Below are 25,000 nucleotides of genomic sequence, written 5' to 3' on the forward strand. Positions count from 1 at the left end.
AGAACAAACAACTGGTGGTGTAAGACAGTGCATGAGAATAAGTCATTCATTGGGTATACTAAAAGAAACAATATGGTAAAATACAATACAAATTAGTTGTATAGAATATCTTATTATTCAATAACAGAAAACAGTGTGGTGTAAAACACATGAACAATGTATGAAAATCAGTCATTCGACAGGTATACATAAAAGACATAAAAATGCTTTGAAATATTTAAATGAAACAAAATAAAGTAAAATAAAACTCCTTCTCCTTCCAATAATGAGTTAGGTCTCAGATTGCAATGTGTAACACAGAGTGCTGGAGTGGAGAAGTGGTGGCCTATAGGTTATGCGCCCAGCTAAGAAGCTGTGTATCCAAGAGTTTGAATCCTGTACGAATAATTGACCATTGTCTGTCGCGCTTTTCACAGGGCTCAAAGCACCTGATGGGACACCTACCCCAGAGTCGCGTGCTCCTTCTTCTCCTTGTGCAGGTGGGTGCTCTGCTGACTGGGAAAGGCTGTGAAAGCGAAAGTAGAGAAGATGGTCCGGGGGTGACGTCCCTTGACCAGCAGTTTCCGCAGCGTCTCCACGCTCTCCGAGGTCACCTCTTCGTCGAACGCCACTTTGATCAGCTGAAACAGCAGGAGGTTTATTCAGTTTTTGTTCATGTTTTATTCATTGTTTTTAAAGGATAGACATTAAAGGTCCATTTGCCTTTTATGAACATCTCGGCAGTGAATGCTTGTCCATAGTGTCCAATGCTTGACATTGGAAGGCGGAGCCCAATCTTCTGCCGTTTTGAATTAACCATCTCCAACCGGTCAGGTACCCTTTCATACCTGGGTGGAGTGAGGAAAATCGGAGAAAACTGCTTTTCTCAAGAACACAACGGGGCCTCGTGCCGTGATCACTGATTAAGACTGAATGATAAGTGTACAACCATTACAACCAAGACAATACTGGCTGGCATATCAATTCGGTAATAATGTCCAATAATGAAGTGCAGAAAATGATCCAGAAATATTCTTTTAAGAAAAAAAATTAATGAATGATCCAGAAATATTCTTTAAAGAAAAAAAATATGGACCAGTAAGGCAGAAGTTAAGAAAAGCAAATACAACAGGAAGTAAAAGATAAGGCTACAAGCAAAAAGCGACAGAAAAAAAGGTTTATGGGTGGGTTCCTCTAGACTATTCTCCTACTTCTTTCTTCGTGATACTTCTTCTGAACAATGGGTCCTCAATCCTCCAATACATTTTCTTTCTCTCTTTTTTTAAAAGTATTCTTCTGTTGAATGCAGAACACAACACAGAATATTTTGATTTACTCATAAGCGTAAAGCATCAGTTTTCTTTCTATCTCCCTTTTCTTTCCGATAAAGAGAATGTGGGGATACCACTTACACTGAAGGATACCACTTACACTGAAAGAACCTCAAGCATCCCGCCAGGGTTTTGTATTCACATAGTCCTGCACAGAGTGGCGTCTGCCCCTGCCCTGCATGCTGGCGTTCCATGCCCAACCTGCAACTGCACGTGTGCTTCGGACTTTGGGCTGCGTGCCCACAGATGATGTATGGAGATGATGGCAAAATGCATCTTCATTCTGGGTTCCGGATAAAAGCAACCATCTGTGTGAATCCTGGTGTGTGTCCATCGAGATCGATGATGACCATCGTTGTCATCCAGCTGGGGGATGGGGGGAGGGTGGTAGTGGTGGTGGGGTGTGTGGGGGGATGCTCATGAATCTATCTGTGAATGCGCATATGGCTGAATGTGAATCCTACCTGCATGGTGAAAGACTTTATCTGAAGGAGTTCTACCTGTATGGAAGATCAGGTCTGCAGATGGCCTGACTGGAAGGAGGAGGATCTGACAGGAGATCCACGTGGAAAGACGATATGATCTGCCGGGGTTCCACGTGGAAAGACGATATGATCTGCCGGGGTTCCACCTGGAAAGACGATATGATCTGCCGGGGTTCCACGTGGAAAGACGATATGATCTGCCGGGGTTCCACCTGGAAGGAAGATCTGATCAGCAGATGTTCTAACTGGAAGGAAGAAGACGTGACCTGCACGAGTCCTACATGGATGAACTGCAGATGTCCTACATGGAAGATGGATGATCTGCCTGCAGGGAACCTACCTGGAAGGAGGTGGACCTGAACTGCAGGCCGTCGTGCAGCCAGTGGTCGAGGTGGGGGATGTACTGCACGCTCAGCTTCTTCTCTCTGGCCACTGTGGACACCGGCATCGTGCGGACCACGGTCTGCTTGCACACTGCTCACGTGCACACACACACACACACACACACACACACATGCATGCATACATCAATACACAAACACAAGCACGTCCACACAAACACACACAACCATATACAAGCACACACACACACGCACATACATGCACGCACACATACACATACGCACACACACGCGCGCGCGCAAGCACACACATACATACATATACACATACGCACACACACACGCATACACACACACACGCGCGCGCGATTCAGCTGAATAATTCTTTTTCTTGTATTTTCCACGGTCTGCTTCAAGCACCTACACATCCATACCCCTCCCTTACACACAAGGCCATGCTCATACATACACACGCACGCACACACACACACGCACACACACACAGAATACATTCACAACAGCATACAACCGCAAAGACAACTTCTGAATTAGTCAACAGAGACCCAAAAAAACAAAAGCAAAACTGATAAAGCACTAACGCTATACGAACCTAATCCTCAGAACCCCAAACCACCCTCATTACCCCGACCTACCTGCCTGAACACCCCCCCCCCTCAAACAACACACACACACACACACACACACACACACACACCACACACACACACACACACACACACACCACACACACACACACACCACACACACCACACACACACACACACCGTCACTCACCCAAGGGGTCACAGGGCGAGCCGTGGAAGATGACCCTGTAGGAGGTCAGGAAGAGTGCCCCCTCCGCGGGGATGAGGGTGGGACCCCCCATCGGACCCCCCACCCCCTCCTCCCTCCCGTCAGGCAGCAGGAAGACCCTCAGGCCTTCCATGACCAGCTCCTCCCCGGGCAGTAAGGGCGGAGGCTCGATCTTGGGCTGAAACAGGGGCATTGTATGTCTGTACTGTGCTGTGCTGTACAGTATTGTCTGCACTGTCTGTATGGGGATGCATTGTCTATACAGAAGTGTGTGTGTATTGCCTCTACTGTCTGTACTGTAATGTGCTGTGCTGTGATGTATTGTGTGCTCTGTTCTTGTTTTGTATGGGGATGTGTTGTCTGTACTGTAGTGTGTGTGTTGCCTGTACTGTCTGTGTGGGGATGTATTGTCTGTACTGTACTGTGCTGTGCTGTGCTGTATTGTCTGCACTGTTGTTGTTTTGTATGGAGATGTGTTGTCTGCACTGTAGTGTGTGTGTTGCCTATGGGGATGTGTTGTCTGTACTGTAGTGTGTGTGTTGCCTGTACTGTCTGTGTGGGGATGTACTGTCTGTACTGTACTGTACTGTGCTGTGCTGTGATGTATTGTCTGCACTGTTGTTGTTTTGTATGGGGATGTGTTGTCTGTGCTGTAGTGTGTGTATTGCCTGTACTGTCTGTGTGGGGATGTATTGTCTGTACTGTACTGTGCTGTGCTGTGCTGTATTGTGTGCACTGTTCTTGTTTTGTATGGAGATGTGTTGTCTGTACTGTAGTGTGTGTGTTGCCTGTACTGTCTGTGTGGGGATGTATTGTCTGTACTGTGCTGTGCTGTGATGTATTGTGTGCACTGTTTTTGTTTTGTATGGAGATGTGTTGTCTGTACTGTATTGTGTGTACTGCCTGTACTGTCTGTGTGGGGATGTATTGTCTGTACTGTTGTTGTTTTGTATGGGGATGTGTTGTCTGTACTGTAGTGTGTGTATTGCCTGTACTGTCTGTGTGGGGATGTATTGTCTGTACTGTGCTGTGCTGTATTGTCTGCACTGTTGTTGTTTTGTATGGGGATGTGTTGTCTGTACTGTAGTGTGTGTATTGCCTGTACTGTCTGTGTGGGGATGTATTGTCTATACTGTACTGTGCTGTATTGTGTGCACTGTTGTTGCTTTGTATGGAGATGTGTTGTCTGTGCTGTAGTGTGTGTATTGCCTGTACTGTCTGTGTGGGGATGTATTGTCTGTACTGTGCTGTGCTGTGATGTATTGTCTGCACTGTTCTTGTTTTGTATGGAGATGTGTTGTCTGTACTGTAGTGTGTGTATTGCCTGTACTGTCTGTGTGGGGATGTACTGTCTGTACTGTACTGTGCTGTGATGTGATGTATTGTCTGCACTGTTCTTGTTTTGTATGGAGATGTGTTGTCTGTGCTGTAGTGTGTGTACTGCCTGTACTGTCTGTGTGGGGATGTATTGTCTGTACTGTACTGTCCTGTGCTGTATTGTCTGCACTGTTGTTGTTTTGTATGGAGATGTGTTGTCTGTACTGTAGTGTGTGTATTGCCTGTACTGTCTGTGTGGGGATGTACTGTCTGTACTGTACTGTACTGTGCTGTGATGTGATGTATTGTCTGCACTGTTCTTGTTTTGTATGGGGATGTGTTGTCTGTACTGCACTCTGTGTGTACTGACTGTATTGTCTCTACTATCTGTGCTGACTTACTGACTGTATTGCTTGTACTGTGTGTATGGCCTGTACTGTGTGTATTGCCTGTACTGCTCAAGGCCTGACTAAGCGCGTTGGGTTACGCTGCTGGTCAGGCATCTGCTTGGTAGATGTGGTGTAGCACATATGGATTTGTCCGAACGCAGTGACGCCTCCTTGAGCTACTGAAACTGTACTGTGCTGACTGTATTGCCTGTACTGTGTGTATGGCCTGTACTGTACTGATTGTATGGCCTGTACTGTGTGTATTGCCTGTATTATACTGATTGTATTGCCTGTACTGTGTGTATGGCCTGTACTATATTGTGTGTATTGCCTGTACTGTGTGTATGGCCTGTACTGTACTGACTGTATTTCTTGTACTGACTGTATGGCCAGTACTGTGTGTATTACCTGTACTGACTGTATTGCCTGCACTGTACTGTGTATATGGCCTGTACTGTGTGTATGGCCTGTATTGTCTGTAATGTACTGTGTGTATTGCCTGTACTGCATGGCTATATTGCACTGTGTGTGTTGCCTGTACTGTGCTTTGTGTACTGCCTGTAATGTCTGTACTCTGTATTGTCTTTGCCGCAATGTGTGCATTGTCTGTACTGTACTGTGTGTATTGCACTGTTTCTCTGTAGGTTGGGGGGTTTTTTGTTTGTTTGTTTGGTTGGGTTTTTTGCTCAATGAGGGAAAGGTTTTGTTGGAGTCAGTGTTCGATTCCCCCATTTTGTGTGTGTGTGTGTGTGTGTGTGTGTGTGTGTGTCTGTGTATGTGTGAACACTTGTTTTAGATTTTGTTTCAGTTAACAGAGAGCGCTCACTTGCACACACACGCACGCACACACTCACACAAACACACACACATAAACATATTTTTCTCAAACTGAAGCAATAACAAGGGGGGGGGGGGAGGCGTAGGGGATGAGGCCTTTGCCAGGTAGCACACTCACCTTGGTGACAGGCGGCAGTCTCTTGATCTCTCTGTGCACAGCTTCTAGTATCTCCATGTGCATACTGATCACACCTGGAGCACATGCAGGTGTCAGATATGTTGTGTGTGTCCGAACAGACAAAACTCGTGCACGTACACACACACACACACACACACACACACACATACACACACACACGCGCGTGCACACACACATACACTTGTCAAATATCATTAAACAGTGGAAAGACATTAAAGCTAAACTGAAGAAAGAACACACACACACACACACACACATAAGCACGTACCGACCCATCTCCCCCCCACCCCACACACAAAAACACACATACTCTCCCCCCCTCCCACCCACCCCCACTCCCCAGATACACGCAAACACACACACAAATACACCTCTCCACCCACCTCCACCCACACACACAAACACACACACACACCCTACCCCTGCCCCCATCCCCACCCCACACTCACACCTCTACACCCACACACATACCCTCCACAGCCCACCCCCTCACACTTCCTCCTCACACACCTGGCACTAGGTGATGCAGGGCCTTGACGTGTTCCGGAGACACTCCCCCCTCGGCGCACACCTTGTCCACAAAGCGCGTGATGAACTTGTGCACGGACTGACTCACACCGTCCGTGGTCTCCGTCTCGTCAAAGCCGCTCTCCGCGTCATAGCTGTCGTTCTCAGCCACGCTGCAGGGATGGGAGGGAATTGTTGTGTACAGGAAGGGAGGGAGGGAGAGAGACAGAGAGAGAAAGGGAGAGAGAGACAGAGAGAGAGAGAAAGATAGTGAGAGAGACACAGGGAGAGAGACAGAGAGGAAGAGAAAGATAGGGAGAGAGAGAGAGGAAAAGAGATAGAAGCAGAGACAAACGGAGATCGGAGAGAGAGGGGGGGGGAGAGAGAGAGAGGGAAAGAGAGGGGGAGTAGGGAGAGAGAGAGAAAGGGAGAGAGAGATATACAGGGAGAGAGACAGAGAGATAGGGAGAGAGATATATACATAGGGAGAGAGACAAAGAGAGAGGGGGGAGAGAGAGAGAGAGAGAGATAGGGAAAGAGACAGACAGACAGACAGAAGCAGAAACAAACGGAGAGGGGAGAGACAGAGAGAAGGAGAGAGAGAGTGAGTGAGAGAGACAGGGAAAGAGAGAGAGTGAGATAGGGAGACAGACAGACAAAAGCAAAGACAAACGGGGAGGGGAGAGAGAGGGGGAGAGAGAGAGCGAGAAACAGAGGCAGAGAAACAGGAAGAGAGAGAGGAGAGAGGGACAGACAGACAAACAAAGAGGAAGAGAGAGAGTGTGTGTGAATGAGAGAGAGAGAGAGAGAGAGAGAGAGTTTGTGTGTATGACTGTGTCAATGTAGAATGGGTGAGAGAGTTGTGTGTGCGCGCGTTTGTGTGTGTGTGTGTGTGTGTGTGTGTGTTTGCGTCTGTGTGTCTGCGAGCGCGCACGTGTGTGTGTATGTGTGTTTTCTTGTGGACCGTGTTCCATCTTTTCAACAAGCATTGTATTCACCAGCCGAACACAATCTCAATCTCCGCCCCCCGCCCCCGCCCTCTCCTCTCCCTCACATCATTTCTCTCTTCCTCCCTGCCTAACCCCCACCCCCCTTCTCTCTCTCTCTCTCTCTTTGCGGACATCGCCTTTACTTCTTTTTTTTTACCCCTTAAAGAGGTTAAACTTTTCCTTGAACATCATCACCACCACATTTCCAACCTGCACGCCAAACCAATGAAAACAGAACTTTTAACTTATGACATCACCTGTCAGTTGCGTTACATGTACAATACGTTAACACTCGTGCAAGCTTCTGTTTCACAGGAAAACAAGAGAAAATTGAACACCGCCTTCACCTGGGGGCGGTCATGACGCTGCCGGTCTCCGCCTCGCCGTAGGACCGGGTACGGGTGGAGGAGGGCGCAGGGCGGGTGGCGTCGAGAGGCAGGTGCATGAAGACGATCCTGTTGGCGTAGTGGATGGCCTGGCTGTACACCACCGACTCCTCGGCCTGACACAGCTCCTCCAGCTGGGTGGGGGTCAGGGTGGACCGCACGCGCACCTGTGTGGGGGTGGTGAGGTGGGGTGTGGGGTGGGGGCGGGGGTGGGGGTGGATGATAGAGGGTTTTTTTTTTTGTTTGTGAGATGTGGGGAAGGTGAGAGAGTGTGTGTGTACGGTATGGGGGTGTAAGAGTTACGCGTGTATCGGTGCGTAATAATAATTATAATAATGTTAATAATAATGATATTACTACAATATCATTATTATTATCATTATTTTTATCATTGGTATTGGATTTTCATCATTATCATAATTATTTTTTATTATCATTATGATTATTATCATTATCATTAGTATTACCATTACTGGTACTTATATAGTGCTAATCTTCTATCAGAGACCAAACTCCAAGCGTTTTACAAACACAGAGTCATTTGCACAACAGGCTGGTTCGAATTTATGATAAGAGCCGACCAACACGCACACACAAATCCACTCATCCGCCCACCAATCAATCAACCAGCCAAAGCTTCAATCAATGGCTCGATCCAAGTCAACCGACCAGTCCATCAACCAATCAAGCCACGAATCGATCTACAAATGATAATAATGATAATAATAATCATCATAATAATGATAACAATAATAATGACGATAACAATAATAATGATGATGATAATGATAATAATGATGACAACAACAACGATAATAATAATAACAACAACAACAACAATAATAATATAATAATGATGACGATGATGATGATAATAATAATAATACTATTATTATTATCATAAATAATAATTACCAAGATGATAGAATAGAACAGAATATACTATATCTTTATTACCAAGTGTACCGGGGTCACAAGGAATATTGGGGGGGATAGCACATAACAAAGTACGAGCATAAATCGAAAATCATACACAAACAATAATAATAATAATCATAATAATTATGATGATACAATAGAATAGAATAGAATATGTCTTTATTACCAAGTGTACCGGGGTCACAAGGAATATTGGGGAAGGATAGTATATAACAAGGTATGAACACAAATCGAAAATCATACACAAACACAGATATAGTAGAAATTAATGAAACTGATGATGATGATGATGATGATGATGATAATAATAATAATAACAACAACAATAATGATAATAATAATGATAATAATAATAATAAAAAAAAAAATAATAATGACAATACCAAATCACTGACCTGATCAGCAGCAATGTCCAGAGTCCCCATGTGCTTGGTGGGCAGGGAGACAGAGTGCATGCTGATTGTGTGACTTGACCTCACACCTCGGCCTGACAGCGTTTTATCTGCACTCCGGAACAGCTGTCAGGGCACATGGGCTGATATAGTTAGTTGTGTATATACAGCATTTCTTGATCATGTCTATGTAGTGTGTGTGTGTGTGTGTGTGTGTTTGTGTTAGTGTGCGTGTGTGTGTGTGTGTGTGTGTGCGTGTGTGTATGTGTGTATGTGTATGTGTGTGTGTGTGTGGTGCGCACGTGTATGTGTGTGTGCGCGAGCGCATATGTGTGTGTGCGAGTGTCTGTGCGTGCACACCCGCAAGTGTGTGTGTTGTTCATTGATTTCATGTCTGTTCTGTGTTCACTAAGAGAGTTATGGTGGCATAATGGACTGGATATGGGGATTGTGGTCTGGGTGTATAGGCTCTGTGTGTGTGTGTGAGTGTGTGTGTGTATGTATGTGTGTGCGTGGTGCGTGCGTGCGTGCGTGCGTGCGTGTGTGTGTGTGTGTGTGTGTGTGTGTGTGTGTGTGTGAATGTGTGTGCACGCTCGCTTGCGTGTGTGCCACCAAGTTGTGTGTGTTTGTGCGTATTCATCAATTTTACATTTTTTTTAGTATGAGTGATATTGTACAGGAAAAAAAGGGGAAGGGTAGAAGTTGGAAGGAGGATCCAAAGGCGCGGACATGTAGAGGGTGTGATGTAGTGAACATGATATGGGGTAGTGTTCCAACTGTAAAAGGTAATGACAAATCACCTGGGGCCGTATTCAAGAGACCATCATGCCTGCAGGTAAAGGTGTACTTGCGGGTAAGTCTACATGAGGCAAGGCAAACTGCCCGAGGGTAAGCAGTGGCCGGTATTCGGGAACGCCTCGAGTCTACCCGCAGGTCTTCAAACCTAAAGGCAAATTTGCACTTACTACCTGCCAAGGGTGACTGCCCACGAAGCAGTGGAAAACATGGCGGATCCTTTTGTAGCGTGGTGTTTGTTGAAGGAAAACAGGCGTGCTTTGCGGATAGCCTGTGTATAGTAACTCTCTCGACAACACTCTGAACTGTGGTGCAGTGAGAAGTGCAAGAGCATGCACAAAGGGAATTACCAGGAATTTTTATTGTAGAGGATGGGTTAGCTGCCTTAGTGAACCTCGTGTCTTGAATACGAAGCTAACTAAACCTTTGAGGTAAACTGTACCTGTGCATCCCTATCACGTCAAAAGGTAACTTGACTTAAGGCAAAATGAATTTTATCTTGAATACGGCCCCTGTAGAGGTCATGAAAACTCACCTGTCTGGCGGCAGCGGCAGAGGGTTGGCAGGAGTCAAGGTCGGGGTCAGGGTCAGTGTCAGGGTCAGGGTCAGACATGAGGTAGTGCTCCTCGTATCGGGGCAGGTAGAGCTGTCGGATCTCGCGGTGCACGTCCCGGTAGAAGGCTTGCTCCCAGAAGGAGGCGCTGCCCCACACCTCGTGCTCTTGAAGGCACGTGTAGGCGAACTGCATCACGCCCGTGCACAGCTTCTGTTGACAGGGAAAGGTATTTATCGGTGATGGTGGTGGTGGTTTTGTTTTGGGGTACGTATCTCAGAGATGTGACATTCACATAAGCTTACAGTTGGGCCAGCAGCAAAGTGAGATCTGCGTCATCAATGGTTCTCCATTGTAGATCTTGTTGCTGCTGATGATGTTGATGATGGATGTTGTTGTTGTTTTCGTTGTCATCATTAATAATAATAATAATAATAATAACAACAACATTAATGATATCAATAACAATAACAGTTATTATCATCAGCAGCAGCAGCAGCATTATTATCAAAAAACGTAGGCGATTATAGTTTCCTTCAAGTCTGATCCGATTTCTAACAAATGAAATGTGATTAATCCGCCAGCCAAACCCATGTTTTTTTTGTGTTTGGGGAGGGGGGGGTTCGGTTGTTGTTTTTTCTTAAACTAAAACATATAACACAGCATTTAATTTTTTTTTTTATCAATCTAAAGAACTGGTACATATCTTAAAAACTAGTACATCGGTGTTTGTGTGTGTGTGTGTGTGTGTGTGTGTGTGTGTTTGTATGTCAACTGACTTCATGACAGTCACAAAGACCACCGTTCCACAAAGAGTGTACAATTTCTCTCCCAAAATCCCAGTGACTACGGTGACGAAGCTGTCTAAATATTTCTCCATGTGAATACACGTTCACTGCATCAAAGGCAGACGAAGGAACTGACATACTAAAAACTGGCACATTGTTGTTGGTTTTGTTCGTGTGTGTTTCTGTGTTTACTGACTTCACGACAATCACAGAGATCTCCGTTCCACACGAAGTGAGTACAATTTCTCTCCAAGATCCAGAAGACTATACAGTGATGAATCTGTCTTAGTATTTCTCCATATGAATACACACAAAGGTAAACGAACAGACTGACACACTGGCAGGCAGGCTGCGCTGGCTGGCTTGCAGATAACAAGACAGACAGACAGACAGGCAGCCAGACAAAGAGATATGCAGATAAGTGTTGACACAGTGATCTGAGGGTGGAACTCACACGACAGAAGGCTGTGGCCAGGGGCAGAATGCTGTACGCCACTCCGTGCTCGTCCATGCTGGAATCATTCTGAACGCGCGCGTGCACACACACACACACACACACACACACACACACACACACATACACACACACACGCACACACACACACACACACACATAAATATACACACACACACATTGTTTTTAACTTGGAAAGTGGTCAAATATGTACACTGTACAAAGTAATATATTCAAATCAAGACGGGCTGATATATCATGCAAAACAAAATCGAACACCAGAACAATTTATTTTCGATAATGTCAAGATGTTATTTGGTATTACAGCAGATTTAAGGACAGTCCCACAGGACAGTATAGTTAGATTCTTACTTTCTTCTTTAAATCATTGGAAATTCTGCAGACATCACCACCCATCCCAACCCCCCTTACCTTTACATACACACAAACCCGCTAACAAACAAGGGTTCACTCAAGAACCATATTTATTCCCCGGAACCATTTCACCGTGGAGACTGATGATAAATGAATGAATAAATAAATAAATCAACAGATAAATAGACATACAAACAAAGAAATAAATAAAGAAATCGAAAGAAAAAATGAAGTCAAACAGGGATAAAGTGGCGAAAGATAAGGGGAGCGGAAATGGAGTGGAAGACCTTGAGAGAGAGGGAGAGAATCGGAGACGGAAGAGATAATAAAAAATCAATAACAAGAGAGGCAAGGCCTTCAAGACTCACTTGTGATAAATTACGTCCCCTAGCATTAATTATAGAGTAATTTCCCTTCTTTACTATCTGCACCAAAACGTTTGCAAAATAAAATAAAAATTCCATGCTTAGCAAAAGAAGTTCCTGTTTGAACAAAAAATGATAATAATGACTCCACTTGCTGTTGTGTCAGAATAAAAGGTCAAAGTGCCAAGTTTAGAGAATACAAAAAATATAAATATAACAGTAAATGCAGTTTTTATATAATTAGGCTTCTTTTTTTTCTTTTTTTGTGCCCATCCCAGAAGTGCAATATTGTTTTAAACAAGATGACTGGAAAGAACTGAATTTTTCCTATTTTTATGCCAAATTTGGTGTCAACTGACAAAGTATTTGCAGAGAAAATGTCAATGTTAAAGTTTACCACAGACACACAGACACACAGATACACGGACAGACACACACACACACACACACACACACACAGACAACCGAACACCGGGTTAAAACATAGACTCACTTTGTTTACACAAGTGAGTCAAAAATGAAGAAACAAAAGAAAGAAAGAAATAGACTGATGCGCTAAGTGGGTGCTGCAAGCGGCACCTGGGTTTATCACACCCTTACGGACACTTGTATAGGCAGATAAGCGTCTTAATCATTCTGCCACCTTCCTCCTTGTTGCAGCTAGAGCCAAAATGAATAAAAGAATAAATACATAAAATTATGATCGTAGAAATAAACGAACAACTAACCAGTCAACCAACCAACCATCTAAGCAAAATAAATAAATCAATCAATCAACATATAGATAAATGAATGAATTAATAAATGAATAAAAAAACAAACAAACATATAAACAGATAAATGATAAAATTAATGAATAAATAAATAAATAGATAAATCAATCTGTCAGTCAATACAAAACCCCAGGTACCTGCAGCGCTGAGCGGAGCAGGGTGACGACGAGGTCAAACTGCCGATGGTCCAGCACCGCCCTGCCCCCCTGCATGCGATGACTCAGATCCTCTGTCAGGGCCAGCCGTGCCCCGACGTCCTTTAACGCGCGCAACACGCCCGGGAAGATCTGCATGGCAAGGCGAGGGGGGGTTCGGGGAGAAGGGAGTAGGAGGGAGAGAGGAGAAGAAAAGACTAGAATGAGTGTGGAGATCAGTCTGTGTTTTTTTTGTTTTTTTTTTTTTTGGGGGGGGGGGCCCTTGTGGGAAGCTGAATAAATAAATCAATCAATCAAATTTGAAAAATGACTTTATTGATTAAAATAAATAAATCAATTAACTAATTCATTCATTTATCAAAATAAATAATAAGTAATTAATCCACAACGAAATACACTACAATGCAACACACCGCAGTACAACACATTCCAACAACCCAAAACAATCACCATACTACACAACACAACACAACACAACGCAACAAAAACAGCACAGAACCGAACACAAGACAGCACAATGTAACACAACAGAATACAACAAAGCACAACACAACACAACACAACACAATACAACTTTGTGCAAGCATTCAGGTTGTGTGGGCAGGCAGGTAGTGGTAAGTGGGGAGGAAGAACAAAGGTGGAAGTAGGTTAGCGGTGACGTGATGGGGCGCTGGCTGGGGTGGGACAAGAACAACAACAACAACCCCCCACCCCCATCCCCGCAACCCCGCCCCCGCCACACACACACACACACACACAGAGATATATCCTCCTCTCCTTCCCCTCCTCCTGCCAGCAGCTCACAATCTTGGCATCAGCGATCCTGCCCTGGAAGATGAAGTCCAGGCAGTTCCTCAGCACCTCCAGGCGGCGGGCACCGCCCTCCACCATCACCTCTCTCCCGTCTCCTGTCGCCATGGTGACCACATGCGGTCCCATGGGAACCATCCTCATCGGGCTCTGCCGCGCGTTCGTTCGTCTGGGAGTGGAGGGGCAGAGAGAGAGAAAATGAATGAAAAATTGGATTGCAGTGTGTGTGTGTGTGTGTGTGTGTGTGTGTGTGTGTGTGTGTGATTACCTAGAGAGAGAGACACTTGAACACTGACTTTTTACTGTCATCAGCTTAACACGCCCATGTGACCGGGGGGATACAGGGGAAGTCACAGTGTCATTTTATCCAATCACTTGTAAAAAGTCAAACAAAATAAAAACACTTACGAAGATTTAATAAATAAACCAAAACCAACCAATTTCATTAAAAAAAAACATCGTCATCGGTTTGACCAACTAAATACCAGTTCTATCTGCTTATATTTTATCCTTCAAGATACTTATTTGGGATACCATTAATGTTTGCACACATTTTGTATTAGAAAGAGAGAGAGAGAGAGAGAGAGAGGCAGACATACAGACAATACAAAGAGAGAGAAGGTAGAGAAAGAGACAGAGAAACGAAGAGAGAGAGAAAATCAGAGAGAGACAGAGACAGACAGAGAGAGAGGGTCAGATCGGGAAAAGCTAACGCGCATGCTGACAGTCGTCGAACAACCGCGTATGGGGGAGGTTTTCATGAACAATGGCACATCCACTGCTTGTGATCTCTCTCTCTCTCTCTCTCTCTCTGCTTGTCTGTCTGTCTGTCTGTCTTGTCTTGTCTGTCTGTCTTGTCTGTCTGTCTGTCTCTCCCTATCTCTTTTTTCCCCTCCCTAACGCCTCACCCACTCTCTCTCATGCCAGGGAAGAGCGTCCATCGATCCCAGCGAGGGCAACGTGACCTTAAGGAACAATGTCAAAATGATTGGAAAGGTCGCTAATTTTTCAACTGATTTCTCTTTCTTCTTCCCCTTTCTCTCCTTTCACTGCGAAACAAAAATGGAAAAACAATTAAGGAAGAGAATGCTGCCCACAAAGTCACAACCTCCAGCCTGACGATGCAAGTTGAAGCTGTGACACATGCTCTCAAGAGGCTATCCATATGCCTGGAAACCAACATGCCATGATTCTAACGGATTCAATGAACCTCATACAGAAATTTGAAAGTGGAATGGGAAGCCCAGAGTGGCATGAGGCAATGCGCAACTTTCAGATTCAAAAACTTACATGCCCGTGACATGCAGGTATTAATGGAAATGAGCGAGCTGACAAACTTGCTGGTAGCGCAATAACAACGAGCGGCCTACATCCAGGAAAATCGGAAATCCTCAGAAAAGTGAAAGAATACAAAAAAGAACGGGTACAAGGCCATCACACCATCGATCGCCTCAAAGAGATATGGGTAGAGTGAGGGAGCGGTGTCTAGCATGAAATATAGAGCACGACGCTTTGCACATCAAACGAATATTGGTATCATTTCCAAACCAACATTGTGCAAATTTCTTCAAAACGAAACAGAGTCTCTGTGGCCTTTTCCAAATACAATAGACTGAGCAACACGCTAGACGCCACGTTCCTGGCATCAGAGATCTTTTCCCACCCCTTTTGCGGCCAATCAGTGGCAGCCTGTGTTTGTGTGTGTTTGTGTATGTGTGTGTGTGTGTGTGTGTTTGTGTGCGTACGCGAGTGTGTCAGTGTACACATGTGTCAAGAGAGCTCTGTGCACGTACGTGTGTGTGTGTGTGTGTAGGCTGTATTTTTTACATTTATTTGCTATTTGTTTATTTATTATCGTTATTGTCTTTTTATCTTATATTTATTTGTTGTTATTATTGTTATTGATATTATTATTATTATCATTATCATCATCATCATTATTATTATTATCATTATCTTTTCTTTTTTTTTTCTTTTTCTTATACATATATAATATATATATATATATTCTTTTAGATATTCATTTACATCTTCTTTTTTCTTCTTTTTTTTTCTCAAGGTCTGACTAAGCGCGTTGGGTTACGCTGCTGGTCAGGCACCTGCTTGGCAGATGTGGTGCAGCGTATATGGAATTGTTCAAAGGCAGTGACACCTCCTTGAGCTACTGATACTGATACTCTCCTTGTGTGTGTGTGTGTGTGTGTGTGTGTGTGGTGCGTGTGTGTGTGTGTTGTGTGTATGTGTGTATATATGTGTGTGTGAGCGCGCGCGCGTACGTGTGTGTGCATGTATGTCTCTGTGTGTCTGTATATGTGTGTATGTTTGTGTGAGTGCGCATTCCCATAACTAGTGGACTGCTGGCCTTGTAAAAATGCGTCCCCCTGGGAAGCGAGAGGGTCTGAGCGCAAATGATCGATTCCTACACTTGCCAGAATTTTTCCCCTCTCCTCAAAACCCTGAGAGGTGGTCTGGACGCTAGTCTTTCGGGTCAGACGATAAACCGAGGCCGCGTGTAGCATGCACTTAGCGCATGTAAAAGAATCCACGGCAATAAAACGGTTGTCTCTAGCAAAATATTGTCCCAAAAATATCCACTTTGTTGGGGAAAACAAATACACTTGCAAGTAGGAAAGAGGGTGACGCTGGACTGAAGCGAAGCTTTCTCCCAAGGGGAGAGCAGCTAAATATTCTGTGACAAGGAGTAATACAATACAATACAATACAATACAATGCAGTGCAATACAATACAATACGATACGATACGATACGATACATTTCAATACAACACGATGCAAAGCGATATGATACGATACAATGCAATGCCATGCAACAGAACACAATACAATACACCAAAACATCACGACCCACCCACAAACCCCCACATGTATGATAGTCAGTCGTTTTCGACAATGTCCGTCAGAACAGCAGAGGAGCCAACCGCTGTCCTGACAATATGGGCTGGAATTTGATTATAGTGGAAAGTGTTTTGCCCAAGTTACATCCTCACTCTCTCGGCCAAGAGGGTTTTAGGACAGTCGAATCTGGGATGGTTCCCAAGGGCCAACTAGCCCTCAAGGATGCAGCACTAAGAGCCAGTGCAATCTTGCCCTCCTAGTTTGAGAGTCAAAGTCCTTCACAAAAGACAAAACAGTAAATGACTTCCCATTGCAATGGAGAAACCATTGATCATACAGCTCTCGCTTTGCTTTTGGCCCAACTGTACGCTAATGTCAGTCTGTGAACCCTCCACACATACACAAAACCAAACCCCTTTAACACAACCCCCACACGACAAAAACTTACGAAGTGGTCCTTCTGGCGACAGACAGGTCAATAACGGACTGCACGCGGCGGGCACTGAGGGCAGGGAAAGGGGGGCACCCCTCCATGAGGCCCTGGCTGCTGTGCCCGGGCCTGGCTGTCGGCCGGGGCACTTGGCTGTCGAAGGCATCAGGCGACTGGTGGGGACACTCCTGTTAGAAGCCACACCACGTACACGTCAAAGTCATCATCATCGTCGTCGTCTGCACCGTCATCGTTGCCAGCAGCGGATGTGATCGTTTGTTGTTGTGCCTGTGGTTTGTTCGGTTTGTTTTACTTGTGGTTGTAGTATGCAGGAACTCGTGCATTAGTAGTTGTATTTAATGTGGTGGAAAAGTAGTAGTAGTAGTAGTAGAAGAAGAAGCAGAAGCAGCAGCAGTAGTATCGTAGCGCATCAGGAGGCTGGTGGAGACACACCTGTACAAAGTAACACCACGTCCACGACAAAGTAGCCTAATCATTATCGTCTGCACCGTCATCATTTGAAGTAGTTGTTAATTTGTGCATGTGATTGTTCTGTTTGTTTTAGTTGTGGTTGTGGTTGTTCTCTTTGTTTCAGTTGTGGCTGTGGTTGTTGTCTTTGTTTCAATTGTGGCTGTGGTTGTTCTCTTTGTTTCAGTTGTGGTTGTGGTTGTTCTCTTTGTTTTAGTTGTGGTTGTTCTCTTTGTTTTAGTTGTGGCTGTGATTGTTCTGTTTGTTTTAGTTGTGGCTGTGGCTGTTCTCTTTTAGTAGTGGCTGTGGTTGTTCTCTTTGTTTTAGTTGTGGTTGTGTTTGCTCTCTTTGTTTTAGCTGTGGTTGTGTTTGCTCTCTTTGTTTTAATTGTGGCTGTGGTTGTCTTTGTTTTAGTTGTGGCTGTGGTTGTTCTCTTTGTTTTAGTTGTGGCTGTGGTTGTTCTCTTTGTTTTAGTTGTGGCTGTGGTTGTTCTCTTTGTTTTAGTTGTGGCTGTGGTTGTTGTCTTTGTTTTAGTTGTGGCTGTGGTTGTTCTCTTTGTTTTAGTTGTGGCTGTGGTTGTTCTCTTTGTTTTAATTGTGGTTGTGGTTGTTCTCTTTGTTTTAATTGTGGCTGTGGTTGTCTTTGTTTTAGTTGTGGCTGTGGTTGTTGTCTTTGTTTTAGTTGTGGTTGTGTTTGCTTTCTTTGTTTTAATTGTGGCTGTGGTTGTCTTTGTTTTAGTTGTGGCTGTGGTTGTTCTATTTGTTTTAGTTGTGGTTGTGTTTGCTCTCTTTGTTTTAGTTGTGGTTGTGTTTGCTCTGTTTTAATTGTGGTTGTGGTTGTTCTCTTTGTTTTAATTGTGGTTGTGGTTGTTCTGTTTGTTTTAGTTGTGGTTGTGGTTGTTCTCTTTTTTTAGTTGTGGCTGTAGTTGTTCTCCTTGTTTTAATTGTGGTTGTGGTTGTTCTGGTTGTTTGAATTGTGGCTGTGGTTGTTCTGGTTGTTTTAATTGTGGCTGTGGTTGTTCTCTTTTTTTTTAGTTGTGGTTGTGGTTGTTCTCTTTGTTTTAATTGTGGTTGTGGTTGTTGTCTTTGTTTTAATTGTGGCTGTGGTTGTTCTCTTTGTTTGAATTGTGGCTGTGGTTGTTCTCTTTGTTTTAGTTGTGGCTGTGGTTGTTCTGTTTGTTTTAGTTGTGGCTGTGGTTGTTCTCTTTGTTTTAGCTATGGCTGTGGCTGTTCTCTTTGTTTTAGCTATGGCTGTGGTTGTTCTCTTTGTTTTAGTTGTGGCTGTGGTTGTTCTCTTTGTTTTAGTTGTGGCTGTGGTTGTTCTGTTTGTTTTAGTTGTGGCTGTGGTTGTGTTTTAGTTGTTGCTGTGGTTGTTCTCTTTGTTTTAGTTGTGGCTGTGGTTGTGTTTTAGTTGTTGCTGTGGTTGTTCTCCTTGTTTGAATTGTGGCTGTGGTTGTTCTCTATGTTTTAATTGTGGCTGTGGTTTTTCTGTTTGTTTTAGTTGTGGCTGTGGTTTTTCTGTTTGTTTTAGTTGTGGCTGTGGTTGTTCTCTTTGTTTTAATTGCGGCTGTGGTTGTTGTCTTTTAGTTGTGGTTGTGGTTGTTCTCTTTGCTTTAGTTGTGTCTGTGGTTGTTCTCTTTGTTTTAGTTGTGGCTGTGGTTGTTGTCTTTGTTTTAATTGTGGCTGTGTTTGTTGTCTTTGTTTTAGTTGTGGTTGTTCTCTTTGGTTTAGTTGTGGCTGTGGTTGTTGTCTTTGTTTTAGTTGTGGCTGTTGTCTTTGTTTTAGTTGTGGCTGTGGTTGTTGTCTTTGTTTTAGTTGTGGCTGTGGTTGTTCTCTTTGTTTTAATTGTGGCTGTGCTTGTTCTCTTTGTTTTAGTTGTGGTTGTTCTCTTTGGTTTAGTTGTGGCTGTGGTTCTCTTTGTTTTAGTTGTGGTTGTTGTCTTTGTTTTAGTTGTGGCTGTGGTTGTTCTCTTTGTTTTAGTTTGTTTTTTTTTTTGTTGTAGTGGTCGTGGTAGTAGTAGTACTAGTAGGTATAGTGGTAGTAGCAGGAGGAGAAGCAGCAGTAGTAGGAGGAGGAGCAGCAGCAGCAACAGCAGAAGAATTAACAGTAGTAGTAGCAGTAGCAGCGTTAGTGCCAGCAGAAGTAGTAGCAGCGGCATGAGTATAGTTGCGCACATAGAAGCTGTAACAGCAGCAATGATAGTATCATCATCGTTTTCATCTCTGTTGTGATCATTATCATAATTACGATTATGATTAGCAGCAGCAGCAGCAGCAGCAGCAGCAGTAGCAGTAGTAGTAGTAGTAGTAGTAGGAGGAGGAGCAGCAGCGGCGGCGGCGGCGGTGGTGGTGGTGGTGGTAGTACTAGTAATTTTTCGTATTAAAGATCTATGTATTTCACATCGGATAAAAAATAAACCAATAAAAAAGCAAATTGCAAACTACTGTACAATATTGGCACAAGTGGCAGATTATGTTTCTTCCAATTCTGCACACACACACACACACACACATACATGCATACGTATACACACTCACACACACAAACATTCACACATGTACACACATATAGCTAGCCATCCCCCCCCCACACACACACACATGTATACCCCCTCGCCCACACATACAACCACAGAAACACACATACACAAGACTCACGCACAAACGCACACGCACACGCACACACACACACACACACACTCACACAGGCATCTCGTATTCAGCAAAAACAACAACAAAAAAGAACAAAAAAGTGTATAAAATGAATAAACAACCAAATACATGCACTGATAATGAAAACAGAGAAACCTAATCAAAACATACAACAAACAAAAAAATAATAATAAACAAAACAGAAACCTAGCAACCAGACAACCCACTTACGTTTACATACAGCTGGTTGGCAACAGACTTGATGTGTTCCACCGTTTTGCTACCGTCTCTCCGCTCAGTCAACAACTGGTCCTGAATGCTGGCGCACACCTGAACACCAACCATCCAACACAGTCTGATGCCCACAAAGGCAAGTAACGGCGTGTTACTCGGATCAAAAGATCCGCGTTTTAACATCCATAGTGAAACGGGGACAAGCCCAACAGTCAATTAGTCACAAATCCTATTTTCAAAGCAGAAAAAACCCCATTAATTATACTGATGATCTGCCGTCACAAAATCAATTCCATTCTAAAAGCAATAAAAGATGAAAAATCTGAAAGATGAAAACATTCTCGGTTTCACAACACTGTTCCTCGGGCAGTGCATATTTTACATTTTTCATGAATGGAATTACTCTTTTCACCGTGAAATCTGTAATGAGGAACTTGCGAAAAAATGTAATACCTCCTCAAGTCAACTTCCTGAAAATCCAGATGAGACCTGTCAGATTGTTCCACTCTGTCATTTCGATATCAACTGTAGAATCGTTCGTGCGTGCGATGTAACTGGTCATCTATGAAATGACTCTGTGTGTGTGTGTGTGTGTGTGTGTGTGTGTCTGCGTGTGTTGTGTTTGTGTCTATATGCGTGGGCCTCTGTGTGTGTGTGTTTGTGTGTGTATGTGTGTGTGTGTTTTGTGTGTGTGTGTGTGTGTGTCAGCGTGCGTGGGTGGGTCTGGACGGGTTGGTGTGAGGGGTATGGATGCAAACGTTCGTGTCGTAGACCTTTGTGAAGTAAATTAAATGAATGTTTCAGTTAATACTGTCAGAATGGGTGCCTGAACTGCAGTGTCTTTTACCGATGTGGTCCATGAGCTGTTGAACAGGTGATGTGGAAATGTATCTCCATCGCTATCATCATCATCATCGTTATCATCGTCACTAGCCTATTCAACTTGCTTCGAACACACACACACACACACACACACACACACACACACACACACACAACCGCCCAAACACGCACACATGTACACACACACCACGGACACACACACGCAAAGCGAACGCACGTACACACACACACACACACACACACCACCCACCTCATCAAAGACATCACAGGCCCTGTAGGGAGGCCCCCTGTCTGCCACAAAGCCACAGAAAGACATCCCCTCCAACACACGGATCACAAAGTCATCCTCTGTCAAACCTCGCTGACCTAGAAAATGAGCCTGAAAACCACATAGTACATCTATCACCTGTACATGCGCGTACACTCACACACACACACACACAGGTGCACGTGTGTTCAGATAAACACACACACACACACACACACACACACACACACACACAAACACACAGGCACGCGTGCTCTAGTAAACAATCATGTATAAGCGCGCGCACGCGCACATGCACACACACACACACACACACGCAGTCTGACTCACTCAACATATATGTTCATTTCCTTTGATTGCTACGCATGTGTGCGCGTTCGTTCATGTGCGTGTGTACGTATGAGTGTGTGTGTGTGTGTGTGTGAGTGTATGTGTGTGTGTGTGTGTAAGTGTACGTATGTGTGTATGCATGTATGTTTATGTGTGTGTGTGTGTGTGTGTGTGTGTATGTGTATGTGTGTGTGTGTGTGTGTGTGTGTGTGTGTGTGTTGTGGGTAAGTGTACGTGTGTCTGTGTGAGTAGGCAATCGCGCGTGCTTTGGCATACTCCTGTTCACACTGACCACAATCTGTGTGTACATTTCTCCACCCTGATATTAATCCCAGAGAATTTATCTTTATTTATCTATCTATATTTCTTTTCATATTTAAATATGTCCTTCATACTTATAATTATACATATGAACCTCTAATATATAGAACTACTAAGGACATACAGTTAACGTTATATGACGTTAATATATAAAATACTGAATACATAGATGATGTATCCATGATGCATATTTTTTTTGTAATGTATACGCGCGTGTGCGTGCGCACGCAAAAACACGTGATATATACAAACGCACGCACTTGGATGGGTTGAGAAAAGGGGTGGGGTTTCGTCTGAATTTATGATTGTGGACAGACGTTAAATAAAAGAACACACACGCACACACACATGCAAATGCAAAGACACACACACACACATACACACAAACACATACTCACACACACACCACAACACACATACGTGCGCGCAAATACACAGACACACACACACACACACACACACACACACACATACAAACACCTCCCTCAACAAACACATACAGCAACACACACACACACACACACACACATACAGAAACACATACACACACATACATATACACATACACAGTCACATACAAACACACACACACACACGCAAACGAAAACACCCCCAAAACAAACACACACACCAACACAATCACACACACACAAAAAAAACACACAACCACACACGCGCACGCGCACCTTCTCTCTCACACACATACGTGAACACACACAGGCACGCACGCACACATCCACACACACACACACACACACACACACACACACACCTTATGAAAGGTGATACAAGGACGGGGATGGATGCGGATGAGGGCGAGACTGGCTCTGTACCCACACAGAATCTCGGCGAACATTCGAATGAAGATGGCCCGGATTTCTTTGTCCTGCAACGCAACAATCCCATATACGTGTGTTTTTGCATGTTTACGTGTGCCAGCGTGTCCATGCGAACTAGCTCACCTTCGTGTGCACACGTGCCTAACACTGCAAGTGTAGGCGTCAACAAAAACAATACTTGGAGCAGCAACAGCACACACACACACACACACACACACACACGCACACACACAAAGAAAAAAAAGAGGCGAAGCTTCCTTGGCTCACGTATGAATCCTGCCGTACAACAACAAAACCGAAAACGCTGGTGATGGAGTGAGGAGTGGTGGCCGAGGGGGGTGAGAAATAGTCAGTGGGGGTGTTACCTACATACAAAGATGAAGGCGGGGGTGGGGGTGGGGTGTGGGAGTGAAGGGGTTAACCAGAGCACACATGTAACGACCCAAATTATATTTCTGCTCACCATCAGAAACGATTGCTTATCGAACCGAAAGCTGTGTCAAAGAAATGGAAGTATTCTGTCTTAAGCAGCCCATATCGATCGGTATTTCACTGTGTTTTTATGATCATAATATAGATCCATCAATGTTTCAATCTTTCCCTGTCTTCATCAAGAACTTTCGGCTTCGACAAAACGTATCAAAATCTAGAAACGCTGCTTCAGGCCAAACATAATATACGATCATCCATCGGGCATGCCCAGTTCTTTCGGAAAAATTATGATCCGGGCAGTGTAGACCAGACACCTTCTGTCTGATCAAGGGTGACATTAAAAAATAAAAAATGCTACTCACAGTTTGAATCTGCTCATCTTCGAAAACTAAGAATGTTTCTCTCTAAATCATGGCAGTGGTTGGCCTCTAAACCGAAAAATTATTCAAACACGCCTGTGTAGCGCGAGTTGTGACACCACAATTTGTTTTCTGGATCATAATTCAAGATTTTATTGATTAAATGGTGGTTTGTAGACATTATGCAGTAAGTGAAGAGGCCTATGCACAAAGACATTATGCAGTAAGTGAAAAGGCCTATGCACATAGACATTATGCAGTAAGTGAAGAGGCCTATGCACAAAGACATTATGCAGTAAGTGAAAAGGCCTATGCACATAGACATTATGCAGTAAGTGAAGAGGCCTATGCATGTAGACATTATGCAGTAAGTGAAGAGGCCTATGCATGTAGACATTATGCAGTAAGTGAAAAGGCCTATGCACATAGACATTATGCAGTAAGTGAAGAGGCCTATGTACATAGACATTATGCAGTAAATGAAAAGGCCTATGCACATAGACATTATGCAGTAAGTGAAAAGGCCTATGCACATAGACATTATGCAGTAAGTGAAAAGGCCTATGCACATAGACATTATGCAGTAAGTGAAAAGGCCTATGCACATAGACATTATGCAGTAAGTGAAAAGGCCTATGCACATAGACATTATGCAGTAAATGAAGAGGCCTATGCACGTAGACATTATGCAGTAAGTGAAGAGGCCTATGCACATAGACATTATGCAGTAAGTGAAGAGGCCTATGCACATAGACATTATGCCGTAAGTGAAGAGGCCTATGCACATAGACATTATGCAGTAAGTGAAGAGGTCCATGCATACAAACATTATGCAGTAAGTGAAGAGGCCTATGCACACAGACATTATGCAGTAAGTGAAGAGGCCTATGCACATAGACATTATGCAGTAAGTGAAGAGGCCTATGCACAAACCTTTCTCTGAATAAAGTTTAGCGGTCTCCTTCGCCTCCTTTCATTAACATGCCAAGCTGAACTATCGATGATATCCACGAGTTGATGAAGAAGGGAATCACTGTAACGCTGTTCACCGACAAATCG

The 25,000-nt window shown here is 44.0% G+C and overlaps 1 protein-coding gene across 1 annotated transcript in view; it reads right to left on the minus strand.

Annotated features, from left to right (window-relative positions):
• The window catches only part of LOC143286995 (myotubularin-related protein 13-like), a 93,071-nt gene that overhangs the window by 25,922 nt on the left and 42,149 nt on the right, over positions 1 to 25,000 (minus strand). The window contains exons 10-24 of the mRNA XM_076594995.1: positions 23,084 to 23,197; positions 21,643 to 21,771; positions 20,547 to 20,645; positions 17,216 to 17,385; positions 13,907 to 14,081; positions 13,085 to 13,234; positions 11,435 to 11,503; positions 10,175 to 10,405; positions 8,848 to 8,970; positions 7,475 to 7,680; positions 6,142 to 6,311; positions 5,611 to 5,684; positions 2,932 to 3,127; positions 2,136 to 2,269; positions 445 to 620 (exon numbers count right to left, since the gene is read on the minus strand). Of these exons, the coding sequence (XP_076451110.1) occupies positions 445 to 620; positions 2,136 to 2,269; positions 2,932 to 3,127; positions 5,611 to 5,684; positions 6,142 to 6,311; positions 7,475 to 7,680; positions 8,848 to 8,970; positions 10,175 to 10,405; positions 11,435 to 11,503; positions 13,085 to 13,234; positions 13,907 to 14,081; positions 17,216 to 17,385; positions 20,547 to 20,645; positions 21,643 to 21,771; positions 23,084 to 23,197 (2,216 nt within the window). The remainder of the gene's footprint in view (positions 1 to 444; positions 621 to 2,135; positions 2,270 to 2,931; positions 3,128 to 5,610; positions 5,685 to 6,141; positions 6,312 to 7,474; positions 7,681 to 8,847; positions 8,971 to 10,174; positions 10,406 to 11,434; positions 11,504 to 13,084; positions 13,235 to 13,906; positions 14,082 to 17,215; positions 17,386 to 20,546; positions 20,646 to 21,642; positions 21,772 to 23,083; positions 23,198 to 25,000) is intronic.

The sequence above is a fragment of the Babylonia areolata genome, chromosome 10 (genome assembly GCF_041734735.1).
Source record: "Babylonia areolata isolate BAREFJ2019XMU chromosome 10, ASM4173473v1, whole genome shotgun sequence".
In the NCBI taxonomy this organism is placed as follows: Eukaryota; Metazoa; Mollusca; class Gastropoda; order Neogastropoda; family Buccinidae; genus Babylonia; species Babylonia areolata.